The following is a 15,165-nucleotide window of genomic DNA, read 5'->3' on the forward strand; positions in this document are numbered from 1 at the left end:
AAAGGGGGGGGGGGGGGGGGGGGGGGGGGCTAGGTAAAATTTTAGGGGAAAATATGCTGGGGTGTCCAGAAGTGTGATTGGTCGGGCGTCGCTCAAAATTTTACGAAATAGTTCCAGGTGGGTGAAGCCCCCAAAAAATGAACAATTTAGGGGTTTCAGAGGCTTATTTAATAGATATTATAGATAATCTACTATCATATAGAAAAAACAAATGCCCCATGCCCCTCCGTAGAGCCGGCTACTAACTCCTGTCTCTTATACACATCTAGATGTGTAAGAACAAAAACAATAACTTTCCGCTAATGCGGGAAAAGCCAGTGATAATGGTATGATAATGATTAATACTATAGAGTAATAATGACAATACAGAGTTTAGCTAAGAATGTTTACATTTTCAAAAGAATTAATTATTTAAATATGAGCCAATAGAAATAATATCATGATAGAGAAATAAAACAAATTAATGAAATATGACACAAAACTCACCGAATAAAGCTCCTATTGCAAGACCAGCATCTCCGTTTTTTGACTCCGAGATTGCTGCCACCAAACTGAATATATCAGGGGCGCCATTTCCAAAGGCAAGGAAGGTAACGCCCTATATTGTAGCCAATCGGATTAAAGAAAATAATAGTGTAACTATAACAGGATATGGTACTTTATTGATACATCAAACATCTTGATAAAACAACATTAAAGAAAGGCAGGTTACAACTTGCAGGAAACACTAAATTCCAGAGACTTCCCTCTCCATTAAAACATCTTGTATAAATTTGAGGAGTGGCAGCAAAATGAATAGCAGCAAAATAAGGGGGGGGGGGCGGTGGGGCTAGGTAAAATTTTAGGGGAAAATATGCTGGGGTGTCCAGAAGTGTGATTGGTCGGGCGTCGCTCAAAATTTTACGAAATAGTTCCAGGTGGGTGAAGCCCCCAAAAAATGAACAATTTAGGGGTTTCAGAGGCTTATTTAATAGATATTATAGATAATCTACTATCATATAGAAAAAACAAATGCCCCATGCCCCTCCGTAGAGCCGGCTACTAACTCAGCCAAATAGTAAATTAACATTCACAGATAGATTCTTCTTTTGGTGTCTGTTATTCTGACAATGTGAGGCGCTATATAAATCCAGAATTATTATTTACTATTATTAAGTTGTAAGGACTTCTCAAATAAATATGAATAAGTTAAATATTATATATAAAAATATGATAAAAATACAAGTGAAGCCACCCTGAAGTGAATAGTGCTAAATTATGCAATCATTATAAAAAGGATACAGCTACATTTTGACTAAGTCCAAGAGTACGTGAGATAACATTCAGTGACGGACAAAAGCTGAAAAAATATACAGAATTATTATTTACTAGACAAAGCTTAGTGACTATCTATCAGTAGTGGTGACGGGTGGAAGGATGTGACGTTGAGGGAGGACAGTGTTACGTCTAAAAAAATTTGATAACTAGGCAATACTGTACATAAAAAATGAATTCAAATTATAAGTAATTAAAATACATTAATACTGAGATTTGTGAAGTACATATTTTTGGTTTGTTTAGGTCTTCAGAATTTCTCTACTGTACAACCTATATAAAGGGAGGAACCAAAGACCTCCAATGGACAGGCCAAGCACTCCTATTGACCAATCTCATCAGACCCGAAAAAAAAATTTTGGGAATAATAAGTTGGGACAATCTAGGGACACTACTTCTTCCAAGCTGAATCTCATTTCTCTTTAACTACATCAGTCTTTTACTAACGTTTTCAGTTTCATGTAGGTCAAAGAAATTACTCACAAATCTTCAGCAGTAGCACCAAGCGATATAAACAGGAAGAATAGCCAGCATAACTAATAGAGAAAAAAATTAATAACTATATTTTAATGAAATACTGTTTGAAGGTTTATATACAGTATGCGGTACACCATGTAGATAGTTCTGAAAAAGAACGGTTATATTGTTGAGAGACACAACAAACTTTTCAGATATATTTACGTGGTGTACTGCAAACATTTATTATTATATTTTAAGGACACACCCCTGGTAGGCGCACCCCCAACAAAAGCTTATGCCCAGCATCAAGCCCCATCAGTAACCACCAATGTAATTACTTGATGCCCTGCATACTGAAGCCTCAATTAGCAGCAGAATGAGTTTGAAAACAATTATGAGTTTGAAAACAATCCCATAATTTTTTTATGGAACTGAATGATTATTATAACAACATTTAAGGGATTTGGGAATTTGCTTGATTGCTCTCTCTGTGGTTTATTTTATCTGTACTTTTTATTAGGCCCTTTTAATCTTTTTGTAATTATATTATGTTTTCTTATACCGTACTGCATTTTAATGTTTATAATATTTTTTTAAAATTATGTATATAGAATTGCGATATTGTATTTTTGTTGTCATGAGGAGAGCCCCTCGACAGTAGATCTTCTACTTTTGGGCAATCCTGCCACATGACAACAATTACTATTTTTGAAATTTTATATTTGTATATTTTATATATTTATATCTATTTGGCGAAATAAATGAAATGAAATGAAATTCACTTTAAAAGTTGCTAAATGTTAATAATGTCATTCATTCTGTAGATCTATAATATATATCATCAAAAAAGGGTGATTTGATGATTTTTTATACATAATTTAACAGTTTAACAGCTATCTTGATTTATATAAAATGCAATTATTTGTTTCCAGTCACACCTAATGTGTAATAGAGTGTACAGTATCTGGCAGTTATTTGAATCTGTTCAACCATTAAGCCTCTGTGGTCTTATGGTTATAGACTACTACAGTGTTACGTCACGATACCACGAGATACTACTCCGTTGCTATCTTTGCAAAATGCGTTCAACCGGACGCCATTTTCTCCACTGACAAACATTGATCCCAATTTCTAACGTAATTATTAAGATGTTGTATCTTACTTTTTCTTTGTAAATTTTAATTGATGATTAAGTGTGTGTTCGATAACTAATATAATGCGAGCTTTTGTGTTTTTAGTACATTTTGATGGTAAAATATTTTAAAATGCCTATTCCAGAAAGCCCATAAAGTCATTCAGGCATAATGAACGGTAACCAACGTCTGTTGTGGCATCGTGACGACACGACTGTGGTACTCTATGAGGCTGTATTTATAGGACAACATTCACTGAGAGCTATGCTACACGATGTATTATCATGTCCTTTATTCGAACACTGCATTCACCTTTCTTTGATGATTTATATATAATTTAACAAGTATTAATGGCTATTTTAAACCTATCAAGGGTCTTGAATTATGACTGAACATCAAGTGACATGCTTCCCCAGGTGGAAACAGGAAGAAAAACCTCTCATTAAAAGTCTATCTGTATATAGGATCTGTGGTCTATTACTTGGTCATAAAAAAACTCATACAATCAAAACGACTCTATCCAACAAAGATAAATCTTCATTGGGTTTCAATATGATAACATTAAATGTATCCCTCAAGTTTCCCTAATTTGTGACTGCTGAAAAAATAGAGTTTGCAATTAATTGAGCGTGAAATATAACTTAAGAATTTTCAAGCAACTCTTTTTCTCTCATTTTTAAGTTGATAATAGGAGAAGCCACTGTTTCATTTTTCATTTTGTTCTTCATTATTAGAAGTAAAAGTACCATCTAGAACATCAACTGAACCAAGTAAAGTTGGGCATCTATTTTTTCCTGGTTTAAAAACTCGCCTACAGTAATATTCCGTATAGAAATTAAAAGGAAAAAATATTCAACATTAACAGGCCTGCGAACAGGGTGGGTTTCTTACTGACCTGCTTTTCTTTTTAGCAAACCCCCTCTGATTAACCAAATAACCCCTCCCCTTACATCAATAGCCTTCAATAATTATTATAAGTAATCGTACATGGATTCTTCATCTACAGAGGGGTTCACTTTCTGATTCCTTACCTGGACCTCACCAGGTCAACTTGGCACCCCTGGCTCTCATAGAAACCCCCACCCTATTAAATTCTGGTTTTACGGGTCGAATAAACACTTCATATAATGTTTGGCATTTACAAAGATAGCATGCTAACTATATTTCTGAGAATTGAAATTTTAAAAACTTATCAACTTAATTCTAGCATCATTTAAAGCCAGGCTATGGAGGAAATATTTTTTTGTTGTTGATATGTTGATATTTTTCTAAGACACAAAAATCATATTTGACAAAAAAACTCTGGAACTGTTAATGAGATACTGTACTGATACAGATTTTTGAATATTTAAAAACTGGAGGAAATGGTGGAAAAAAGAGTGGTTATGCCCCTTTTCCCCCATTTTTTAAATATTCAAAAATCTGTATCTCATTAACTGTTCCCAAGTTTTTTGTCAAATATACTTTTTGTGTCTTAGAAAACTCAGTTGTAAAAATATATCAAAATTTGTTTTTCACTGGAGCCTGGTTTTAATCTTGATAATTTTTTTAAAGACTGTGAACCAAATGATTTAGATGTTGAATTATTATCCAATACATTAATTTTATTTTATACTTTAGAATATGGACCTTAATTGCATATAAAAGTATTTCATAAAACGGAATTTATTAAACATATTTATCACTGAGCTAAACATTAAATGGTGAAATTGATAACATTTTTTACACTAAACCTTTTAGAAAGTTGATAAGTTACTTACCAAGAACAATAATATTGGAATAACATATTTTTGAGTTGGTGCCGCACAGTAGACAAACCTGATGTAGTTGATAAATCCATCATCTGTCTGGCAGTCAGGAAGATGTTTGATGTAATTGCAACGCTCAGTAAAATTTACATCGTGAAAGGTTTTGCACTTTTAGAAAATGGCAGAAACCGAGAGAAACAATAGAATGGTTTATTTCAAAAATAATTAAGAAGACTTTATTCGATGTTTTACAGTATGTGGAAGGGGTGCGGGACATACTGATTGTAAAAACAAATTAAAATAATAATTAATGATGAACATTTATTTTTTTCTTTAGCATTCATTAGAATTAAAAATGATTTAATCTTTTTTTTAAATTTGGTTACAAAATCATAAAAATCACATAGGACCTACAAAGTGTCATGACACTTTAAGAGCTCTGCATGCAAATTAATGAAGTAATGAATGAAGTAATTAATGAAAATCAAACTACCAGTAATGATTGAAGGCTTAGGTAATCAACCAATCAAAACACACTTATCAATGGAATATTTGTGCATAAGTAATATAAAGAGAATAAAAATAAAATTAGGTCCTACTTTAATACCCTATAAAACTAAATGCTCAAATAAGAGCTGCAGTGATTATACATCAATTTTTTATTCGAAAGCGGAGCTTATAACAAAAATACCGTATTGGCATGGTGCTTTCCATGCCCGTTTACCGTAGTTCAGTAGGCCTATCATGGTCCTACATTATCATAAATAAACATTTATAAAGAAATGCTTGTGTCTTCATTGTGTTATTTATTTGAGAGCGGCGCTTAGCGAAAAAAATCAGGTTTGGTGCGGCGCTTATTCAAGCATTTACGGTAATGCAAATTGTTAAGTACTGTAATGAGGATATATATACAAAAAAACAAAACAAAACAGGAAACCCAACACCTGGAGGTCTGGCTGAGTAAGTGCAAAGTCTGGTGACTTAACATTATTTTTATTTATGAATGATAAAATTTAATTAAATAAGCCTAGCTAGGCCTCAATAGCATAGAACAGACAGTATTGGTACTGTAGGCCTAGCTTATAAACTGGTATCATGCTTACTTTTATTTCTTCATTTCTTAATGAATCGTTGTATGAGAGCAAACTTCTCCATGCAAAATTCGTTGAATATCCATTTGCCAAAACAATACGATTCCTCTCAGGTGAAAAAGTTCTTGCTAAAGAAATTATTCCTAACGTTGTGGCAAAAAATGACACGGCAGTGAAGCTTTTAATCGCCGTTTTCTTCGACATTCCAACACTTTTTTTTAACCTTGAAACGTATCAAATTGCTGTTTCAAATAACAAAAAAACTCAATTTATCTTACCTAGGCCTAGCCTAGGATTAGAAAGAGGTTGTTACTCTATACTGTACTGCACACACTGACGACTGACTGACGGAATAGTCATGTGGTCTGTGGTAGATGGGTGGTCACGTTACATACAGTACAGGTTGTACCACCAAGCACTCTATCTGAAAGGCTAACTGGTGACTGGTAACAGTGATGTGATGTGGGGGAAATTTTGATTTCCAAAACCACAACCACAATATGCCACACCACCTCCGCCTATCATCAGGCATGTCAAAGGTAAAGGTCGACGCTGCGAGCAGCAAACTGGCAGCCGGCCGCGTAGCGGCGCTATACGATCTTTGGCAGCAGCAGCTAAAACAAATAACAGAGTCGGTTTCGACTAATTTTTGACAACTAGACTACATCATACTAAAATTTGAACGTAATTAATTAATTAGCTAAGGTAAGTTACATATTCAATATAATTAAATTCTTAAAATAACATACTAACAATATGTGATTACATTCTATTTAAATGTAGTGTTTTGTATGGTTACCACGAACCATTCATTGATTGGCCTACACAAACAATATGCCTGGCCTGCATAGCAACGCAATTTAGGCCTAGGCCTAGGCTTAGACTTAGTAGTACTAGCCTAGTAGCTGGGGCCTAGGCCTAGGCCTCTTCAAGCAAAATTGACTCAACCATCATGAATGAGGTTAAAAACTCAGTCTCCACAGTCTACTGATGACGATGGATACTGTCTTACTGTTTGTAAATTTTAGGCAGGGTTAGAGGACCAGTCTTGCATATAAATAATAATAATTTAATATGTGTTTTTTATTCGGCTCTCTAGTAGTAGAAGGCCTCGCCTAGTCTAGGCCCTAGCCCCTAGGCCCAGCTGAGCATATTGTTGTATAATATGTATTCTACACAGTATTTCTTTGTTTTTGAGGTTCGCGATGTTCCAACTTATGTTATTCATTCACATACCATAATATCAATTGTGTTTATAAGGGCAAATAGAAAAATTGATTAGATTATCACTTCCGCCCGTGTCAAAAATTCGGGAAATATTGATGCGGGAAGAAAAAAAAAAATTTCTGCCGCATCAATTATTTCAACAGCATAAAATAACAATGCAATTTTGTGACTTCAAATACATTTTCTTTAAAAACTATAAAATTAAACCTGTTTTGATACAATATTTACTATTACAGGCCTGGGTACAGGCCAAATATAAACAGTCCCTCCCTCATCGATAAAAACAAATGCGAAATAATTTATTGTACCGATTAAAAAAAAAAAAAAAAAAAAACCGCCCTCCCTCATCAATTTTTTTTTAAGAGTGATAATCTAATAATTTTTTCTATGTACCCTAAACTCTTTACAAAAAAGTTGACAAAATTTTTAATAAGGGCCTGATTAAAGCCATAATGATAGACTACTTTTTCATTCAAAATACTAAAGAACTTATAACAAAGTCACTTTCTTCAATTTTTTAATCAGTCATTCATTCTTTATTCAGCCAAAAAAATAAACAGTACAATTTACACAGTATAAACAACAAAAATAACAATACAAATTGAAAAATAACCTAAGATGGCTAGGATTAATGATAGCCATAACCACTCCTATGTTAAATATTAAGGTTCTTTTCAGTAGCCTATCATATGAGGCCTGTTATACCAAGGAAGATCAAAAGAGGAGTAATTTTTTTTTTATTGAGTTGAAAAAAAATAAAAAAACTTCATAGATTCTAACCACTCTACTCCATTCTTTGCACAGGGTTTGTAGAGAAAGTTGCAAGTTGAGACTGCCATGCCTCATATGAAGCCAGCCAAGAAAACCCAACCATTATGGAAGGAATGGGATTTTAAAGCACAGAAAAAGGGCATTCATCACACAGTATATGAAGTTAATGGAGATGAATACACTGGAGAATGGCTAGACAATAAAAAGCATGGTGTGTATTGTAGTTTTGTTGAATTTTGCTGCTTTTGGTGGATTTTTGCAGATGTTAAGTATTTTTAGGATGTTTGGTTTCTATGTATTATTGTGATCCCTTGGGAAAAAGTAACATAAGTACTCATAAAGAAAATTTGAACATGGACAAAGTACATGTTTTTTGATTCTTACGTAAAAATGATGATAAATTCAAAATTAAAAGCCAATTTTTGTACTTAAAACAATGTATACCATTGGTGCGACAAGTAAACTTCAAATATTTTTTTTTACAGGTAAAGGAACACAGAAATGGAAGAAAAACAAATCACTATATGATGGTGATTGGAAGTTTGGTAAACGAAATGGTTTTGGTACATTGAGTATACCAGCAGAGGGAGGAAGCTATAAAAGAATTTACTCTGGAGGATGGAAAAATGATAAAAGACATGTAAGATACGCAGACAATTTTATACTGTATACGTTAATTCTGTGATGTCTGCTTCAGGGTTCACAATAGCCAGGATTGACTTAATGGGAAATATTCTGGTTCAGTGAGCTTTCTTAACACTTCTTTATCGTATTTTGATGTGCATTGTGATACCAAAGAGTAGGCATATAGAACGGCAAAAGTTCCAACTGCCTTCATTCTGTACGCTTTAGTGATACCCATAATAATACAGTTGTAAAACCTTCAAAATGAAACATACTATTAGTCTTCCTTACTCTATGATCAATTTTTGGAAGAGACATTTACTTTGAACTTTGTTCTCTTGTGGGAGTTTTCCACTTGGTATTAATGGCTTAAACGTCTCATCTGAAAGACAGTGCACTTTTGAAACTTGCATTTTAGCCCTCCAGCTGAAACACAAGTAGAGCATTGACAGGAATTGAAACTGGTACCACAAAGAGATCTCCACGGTTCAGCGCACACAGAGTGGTTACCACCACTTTAGCCAACTGAGCTAGCTGCTCTGGAGACCATGACAGTTTCCGGGAGACTCCCCATGACTTGTGGAAGACATTGGACCCAAGTCGTGATATGGCAAAAAATGAAGTTTCAAATTTTTATTTTTTGCTCTAGGGTTATGGAACTAATTTTTATACAGCGGACGAATATTATGAGGGTGAATGGTACTGTGATAAGAGGAGTGGATGGGGAAGGATGTACTTTTCTGATGGCAGTATTTATGAAGGAGAATGGTATAACGATCAAAGAAGTGGACAAGGCATGCTCAGATTAGGTATATCCCTAAACATTTTCTTCCTGATTGTGTCATCATATCTAGAGACATGTTGAAAACTCAACGTTTCAATATATTTTTATCATTTTCAAGAATCATGATGAGAAATCCTCATCTATCCATATACTGTATGTTCTAAGCAATATTACAGAAATGTAACAGAAGGTAATTAAAAATAGACCAATCATGTACAAGCAAAATTAAAACTCTCCAATAAAATAAAAGAGGTGTGTCTCCAACTTTATTGAACATCTTATTTGTATGTTAAAGGTGCAATAAGACAAATATTGAAAACAAATGTTGAAAGGTACAATAAAATAGTGTATAAGGAGTCTGCGAACACTAGCTGAAATTCAAGTCTAATAAATGGCACAGGTTCTATCCTTGTTATTTGGCTAACAATGGGAGAAAATACACAATTGAGGTGGATAAGCAAAATAATGTTTTGAGCTTCACTTCAAAATTGATGGATGTCAATCATATGTGTATGCCTTTGTTTAATCTAAAGAGCCTTTAAATGACAGCTTATTTTACTTTTTAATCTTGCTTTCGTTTAGTTGTTACAGACTTCTCTAAACTAAACTAATGACAAAATATTCATGGTTGTGATAATTTAAAAAATGTTGAACTATTTCCAATTAATGAACTGTGTATTTGACAATATTCAATATTGATAATTGTAAATATTTAATATATTGTTGTTGTGAACTGTACTTTATTTACTGTTTTAACAGCAACAGAAAACCGATACGAAGGATCATGGAAACTTGGCAAGAAGAATGGCCCTGGAAAGTTCTTTTACCTTGACAAGGGGCAAATGTATGAGGGTGTGTGGGTTGATGGCATACCAAAGTGTGGAGAGATGGTTGATTTTGGCAGGGAAGGGGCACCAGATCCAACCGTTTACCCTATACCAGAGGTAAGTGAAATTACCTAGTTTTGGTATATTTTGGTTGCAATAGTCCATGCATGTGGGTCTGTGATGCTGACATCATCAAATTTGTTGAAAGATTGTAAACAAGCAAACTTGAATTTCCAAACACCTGTTGTTTATGATTATTTGCATACATGTAGTATGCTCTCTTTAAAGAATAGTCCTGGATCTGCCCCCTGGGGAAGGAGTACAGAAACCTTTGCTGGAGAGGAGAAACCAATAATTTTGTCACAAACGCTGCTCATAAAAAACAATTTTTGTAGTTTTAGAGTGCCCGGAATCAGAGGTGCTATTATCTTCAAAATTGTTCATGGATTTAATGCCCGTCTTATTTACCATAAAGTATAATATTTTACTAATGGCTGCATAAAACCTTCAGCTCTTGCAGAGGTCTGATTTTATTTTATACTGGTGGTGCTGCCCTTGTCATATGTCAAATCAATCAAATTAAATCAATTCTTTATTGTCCAAAATTGTATAGAAAACATTGCCTGGAAATTTTTCCTAAAAATACAAACACTACCCACAAATGTGTGCATGTGAGAGAGAGACATAAACTTGTTCATATTATGTATAGGGCCTAATACATTTTGTAATTTATGGTTGCATGTTAAAATGTCTTTTGGTGCATAAATCTACAGTAACATTGATTTTAGAATAAACCAGATGAAAATAATTAATTCTTTTTTAGATCAAGTTGCTGGATCCCAAAGCTGTTCTCGGAGAAGCTGAGCAAATGTTCCTTCAAGAACAAGAATGAATGTCATGTGATCATATTTATAATTCTTCTAAATCTCAATCACCTTGCCTATAATTTAAAGGCACTTATCATGATGCCTATGAATTGACTATTATTTTTTGGGAGCTGTAGATTCTTATTCGCTGTATATACTGTAAAGATTTGTATATATATTTGTAAAATAAATAATTAGTAAGAGAATGTAATCTAGTGTGTCTTCTTGCATCTTATCTTCCCCTTCTACCAGTATCTCACAAATTAAATGTCATGTACTTGATTTAAATCTTGCATCTTATCTTCCCCTTCTACCAGTATCTCACAAATTAAATGTCATGATTTGATTTAAATGTAGAAGTTAAAATACATTAGGGGCAGCTGAATCTTTTGAGTTTTTTGCTTTAGCTGTCAATGACCATCGTTTTGTTGTTTCTTGTTTTTGTGCTTTTGAATGTTTATATGGTCCAATAAATAAATAAAAAATGATGAATCATAATGCATTGTGAACAAAATCCAGTCAGTATACTTAAATATTATATATTATGCTTTACTTAATTTCAGCTCCAACATAACACCCTCAGCAGCAAAATGATATATAAATTTCATTGCACCTAAAAATATTTGGAAATAAACATATTTGAATTTGGTAAGGAATACTGTAATAAGGGATAAATACAAAAGCACAACAGAATCACAGAAACACTAATGAACTGAACTATAACCTTTGAACTATGACAAGTTGGTACACCTATGCATTACAGTTATTTTAATTAGACATTGTTGCTAAGATACACAAATATTTCTTCAATATGATAAAGATGTACAGTATACTTGGGTGCCTAATTACATTAAAATGTAAATAAGGCAATGGAGTAAAAAAACTCCATGGTAGGCCCTACATGCACTATTAGCCCCAACCATTACTTTCTTCTTTAACCACATCATTACTGTGTTTCCTCCACACAAGTAAAAAAAAACTATATTAAAAATGATTTAGCTTTAAATCTAATCTCGCCACGAGAGACCTTGTGAATAACAAAAAATGTACAGTTATCAAATGTGTGTCATCATTAAATATAAAATTATTTAGTAAAGATAATAAGCGTTTCAAGTCCAGTGGAAAATTGAAAAAAATTAACGTATCAAATTACTATACATTAAATGATAACAATAAGTAATGTAGAAATATACAAGTATATCCTAATGAGCAAAAGACTATTCCTATTATTTTTTTTCTAATAGATATAAACCATTAAAACAGTAGAGATAGCTGAAAATACATCATGTTGGAATAACATGGGTGACGCACATCTATGCTAATTTTTAAGGTTTCTTATAATTTAAAGAAAACTAGTTGTGACCTAATATCGGAAAGTAAATTTACCATATTTTGTGCAATAAATTTTTATATTAATGAAAAAAATGAATATAAATAATATTAAGCGAATATTTTAAGTATAAGAGAAAAACAATTATATCGAAATTGATTATATCCCATACCAACAAAATATCTAAAAATGAGCCAGACTCATCTCAACCGACAGCAACTTGCCAGCAACTGTGGGCAAATGATGAGCATGTTACGAACAATTTAAATTAGAAATGTTAGCACAATACTGTACAAATTCTTTAGTTCAGTATTTAGAGGACTAAGCCTATCGGAATGTTAAACTTTATAAGCTGAATACAGTTTTTATTAATTTAATATACTTTATTATAAATTATATTTTAAAAATAATGTATCACTGTAAATAGCAAATATTATGTAGCAGTACAAACAGACATGTAACACACATGAACAGATGTTATAAAAAAAAATATCACAGAATTGTACTTAAAAATAAAATTAATACTTTCTTCAGATTGTAATAAACCCTCTCATAGTTTCAATGTTTCTACTAAAAACGGCAAAAAACCTAGAATAACATCCAATCAGAATTAGGAATAGGTTTAAGACTGGTGAATATAGTCACTGCCATTTTTAAAAAATATACTTTGACCTTTGACATACTCATGTGCAATTAAAACTATGCAATGTTAATATGATAATGTTTAGCAATATGATACAATCTGTGGGAAGAAGTAGTGGCCATCACTTTACAGACTAATAAACTGAAGCCAATGGCTTAATAAAGTTTATTGTACTTTGTAAAGTGAGAGACCAATATAGCTAGCCACACATAAATGAATGAAACAAAGCAAAATGGAATGTTCAATGTCTCATTATGAGGCTTCAGGAAAGGAATTATTTTTAGTTGTGAAATGGCCTTTACAGGATTTGAACGTACAAATGATAGCATCTTAATCACTTGATTGTTGTCTATACATCTTGGACCATCGGTGTTTCAGTACCATTTTTCTGTAACTCAGTTGCAAGGTCATCCAGTTCATCAATAGTAGTATTGTAGCTTTTGTATTTATGTGTGACTAACTTGTGGTAGAAATGATATGCAAACACACAGACTGAAAGTAGAGCTGGAATCAGCAAAGCTGTCGCTACCCATCCTGCCTTTTTATAATTTTCATAGAATTGAATCCATATCAAAACCATTATTTCCAATAAAAATAGAAGAATACCAAGGGCTGTTGATGCTATCCAAGACATCTCAATATATGTGTTCATACTATCATGAGGGGATTCTTTGACAGCGTGTATGTTGTGCACATTGCTGACAGCTTCAATGTTTGGTAGGATACATGTACTGACAAGTAATGCAAAGAGATGGGTAACAATAAGTAAGATTGTTATGACACTGAAGCACATGATCAATGCTCCTGGTAGTTCTTTCGGGAGACTGATTTCAACCAATGCAACCTGTTGGAAAAAGAACAAAAAACATCCCAGTAAATTATGCATCATACAAGACTATTCGTAATTTAAATCAATAAAGCACCAAAGCCCACAACAAAATTGAATGATCCCGGGAATGATCTGCAGCACTAATGATATTAGCATTGACGTTAATCAACCATCATATAATAAAATACAGTAGTAAAATCAGTAATGAGTATTTTAGTTTATTAAACATTGTTTAAATTATTCCCTAAGATGTGTACAGTATTTATGCATTTCAAAAATACTTTCATGATATTTGTATGTATCGTTTCTCAATAGCTAGTTTTGAGAGTCAATGGTACTAGACAGTAATTATTTGCTCTTTTTGCCATCCTGTATGGCTGGAAATATTCAGAATGTAATGTACTATGTTTGTGTGCCATTCCATTAAGACAAAATATATACAAAATATATTAAGTAATAGTAATACATAACACAATCCAATTATTCTTCTTCACCCTGTTAGTAAAGATAGTTGTTAAAAAATCTACAATAACAACAACATGGACATGCTATTGTGTTAATGACGTTCTAAAACTAGGTGTCCCCAGGAAATAATTTTTAAAATCGAATGATAATTAGGTAGGGCCTATAACACAGGGCCCGGGGTACCATCTGTCACAGGACACCTAGAATTCTATGTGTTTATATGTTGAAATAATTTTTAAAATCGAACGATAATTAGGGATAACACAGGGGGTACCATATGTCCCGGGGACACCAAATATTTTTTAGCTTAGCCAAAATATTTGGTGTCCCCTTCTATGCTATAATCACTAAAGCGTGAAAAATATTGAATAAACATTAAAATGCATGAATAAATAAGAAAATTATGGTTGAAGCGCATGCGCAGCAGTAGGGGACGCCTTCTATCCCGGGGACACCTAGAATTTTAGTTAGAAAAGCCTTTTGTTAAAGGGCCTCCCAAGCTCATATTGAACCATGGATATGTAAATGCATTCGACAATTCTATTTTAGATCTTCAACAAACATGATTTGACAGCGGATCAAAATGTTAACCATTTGGTAATAAACTAACGTACCATAGCAAAACCTGCAAGAAGCGCAGACGTTCTGCTAGAAGCCTTCAGCTTAGCCCGACTCAAGTACAATCGCCGCCAGGACAGGGCCTGCTCCGAGTGTTGGTTCGACATTTGATCAACATACGACTGATAAATCCACTGAGAATAACTAACTTTAGCCAGGATTTCAATCTATGTAATACACAGGGGAAGTAAAAATATTAAAAATATATGATGACCTAGTAGTTTTTAAGAATGAAATACTATCATTAACGTATAATGAAACACAATTTTAGTCAAACATACGGAATAACACTGTTCATCTTCCGCACTATTTTCAGAATGGCAGTGTTTACGGAAGGAACTTGGTTGTATACACATTTCATCGAAGTATTGAAAAAAAACACTTAACTGTAATACATAAATTATGGTATAGATAAAAATACAATTTCAATATGCCA

The 15,165-nt window shown here is 33.1% G+C and overlaps 3 protein-coding genes across 4 annotated transcripts in view; 1 reads left to right on the top strand and 2 right to left on the bottom strand.

Moving 5' to 3' along the window:
- Positions 1-6,258, bottom strand: part of LOC117121940 (mitochondrial sodium/calcium exchanger protein-like) — a 24,890-nt gene extending 18,632 nt beyond the window's left edge. For both annotated transcript variants that reach the window (XM_033267359.1, XM_033267358.1), the window contains exons 1-5: positions 5,758-6,258; positions 4,667-4,822; positions 1,798-1,850; positions 1,282-1,339; positions 487-598 (exon numbers count right to left, since the gene is read on the bottom strand). In XM_033267359.1, the coding sequence (XP_033123250.1) occupies positions 487-598; positions 1,282-1,339; positions 1,798-1,850; positions 4,667-4,822; positions 5,758-5,949 (571 nt within the window). In that variant the 5' untranslated portion in view covers positions 5,950-6,258. The remainder of the gene's footprint in view (positions 1-486; positions 599-1,281; positions 1,340-1,797; positions 1,851-4,666; positions 4,823-5,757) is intronic.
- A 46-nt stretch (positions 6,259-6,304) lies between these two features.
- On the top strand, positions 6,305-11,055 carry LOC117121943 (MORN repeat-containing protein 3-like). The gene is made up of 6 exons (XM_033267361.1): positions 6,305-6,450; positions 7,777-7,954; positions 8,229-8,383; positions 9,017-9,176; positions 9,911-10,095; positions 10,802-11,055. Exons 2-6 carry the CDS (start codon positions 7,810-7,812, stop codon positions 10,868-10,870), a joined length of 714 nt encoding a protein of 237 aa, XP_033123252.1. The 5' UTR covers positions 6,305-6,450; positions 7,777-7,809; the 3' UTR covers positions 10,871-11,055.
- Positions 11,056-11,377: 322 nt separating this feature from the next.
- Positions 11,378-15,069, bottom strand: LOC117121945 (protein orai-2-like). Its single transcript, XM_033267364.1, has 3 exons — positions 15,011-15,069; positions 14,726-14,896; positions 11,378-13,661 (listed from the first exon to the last, which is right to left on the bottom strand). The coding sequence occupies exons 2-3, from the start codon at positions 14,834-14,836 to the stop codon at positions 13,167-13,169; spliced, it is 606 nt and encodes a 201-aa protein (XP_033123255.1). The 5' UTR covers positions 14,837-14,896; positions 15,011-15,069; the 3' UTR covers positions 11,378-13,166.
- Positions 15,070-15,165: the final 96 nt, after the last annotated feature.

This window comes from Anneissia japonica, unplaced genomic scaffold, assembly GCF_011630105.1.
Source record: "Anneissia japonica isolate Jap-2015-1 unplaced genomic scaffold, ASM1163010v1 scaffold352_len1594369_cov220, whole genome shotgun sequence".
Classification (NCBI taxonomy): domain Eukaryota; kingdom Metazoa; phylum Echinodermata; class Crinoidea; order Comatulida; family Comatulidae; genus Anneissia; species Anneissia japonica.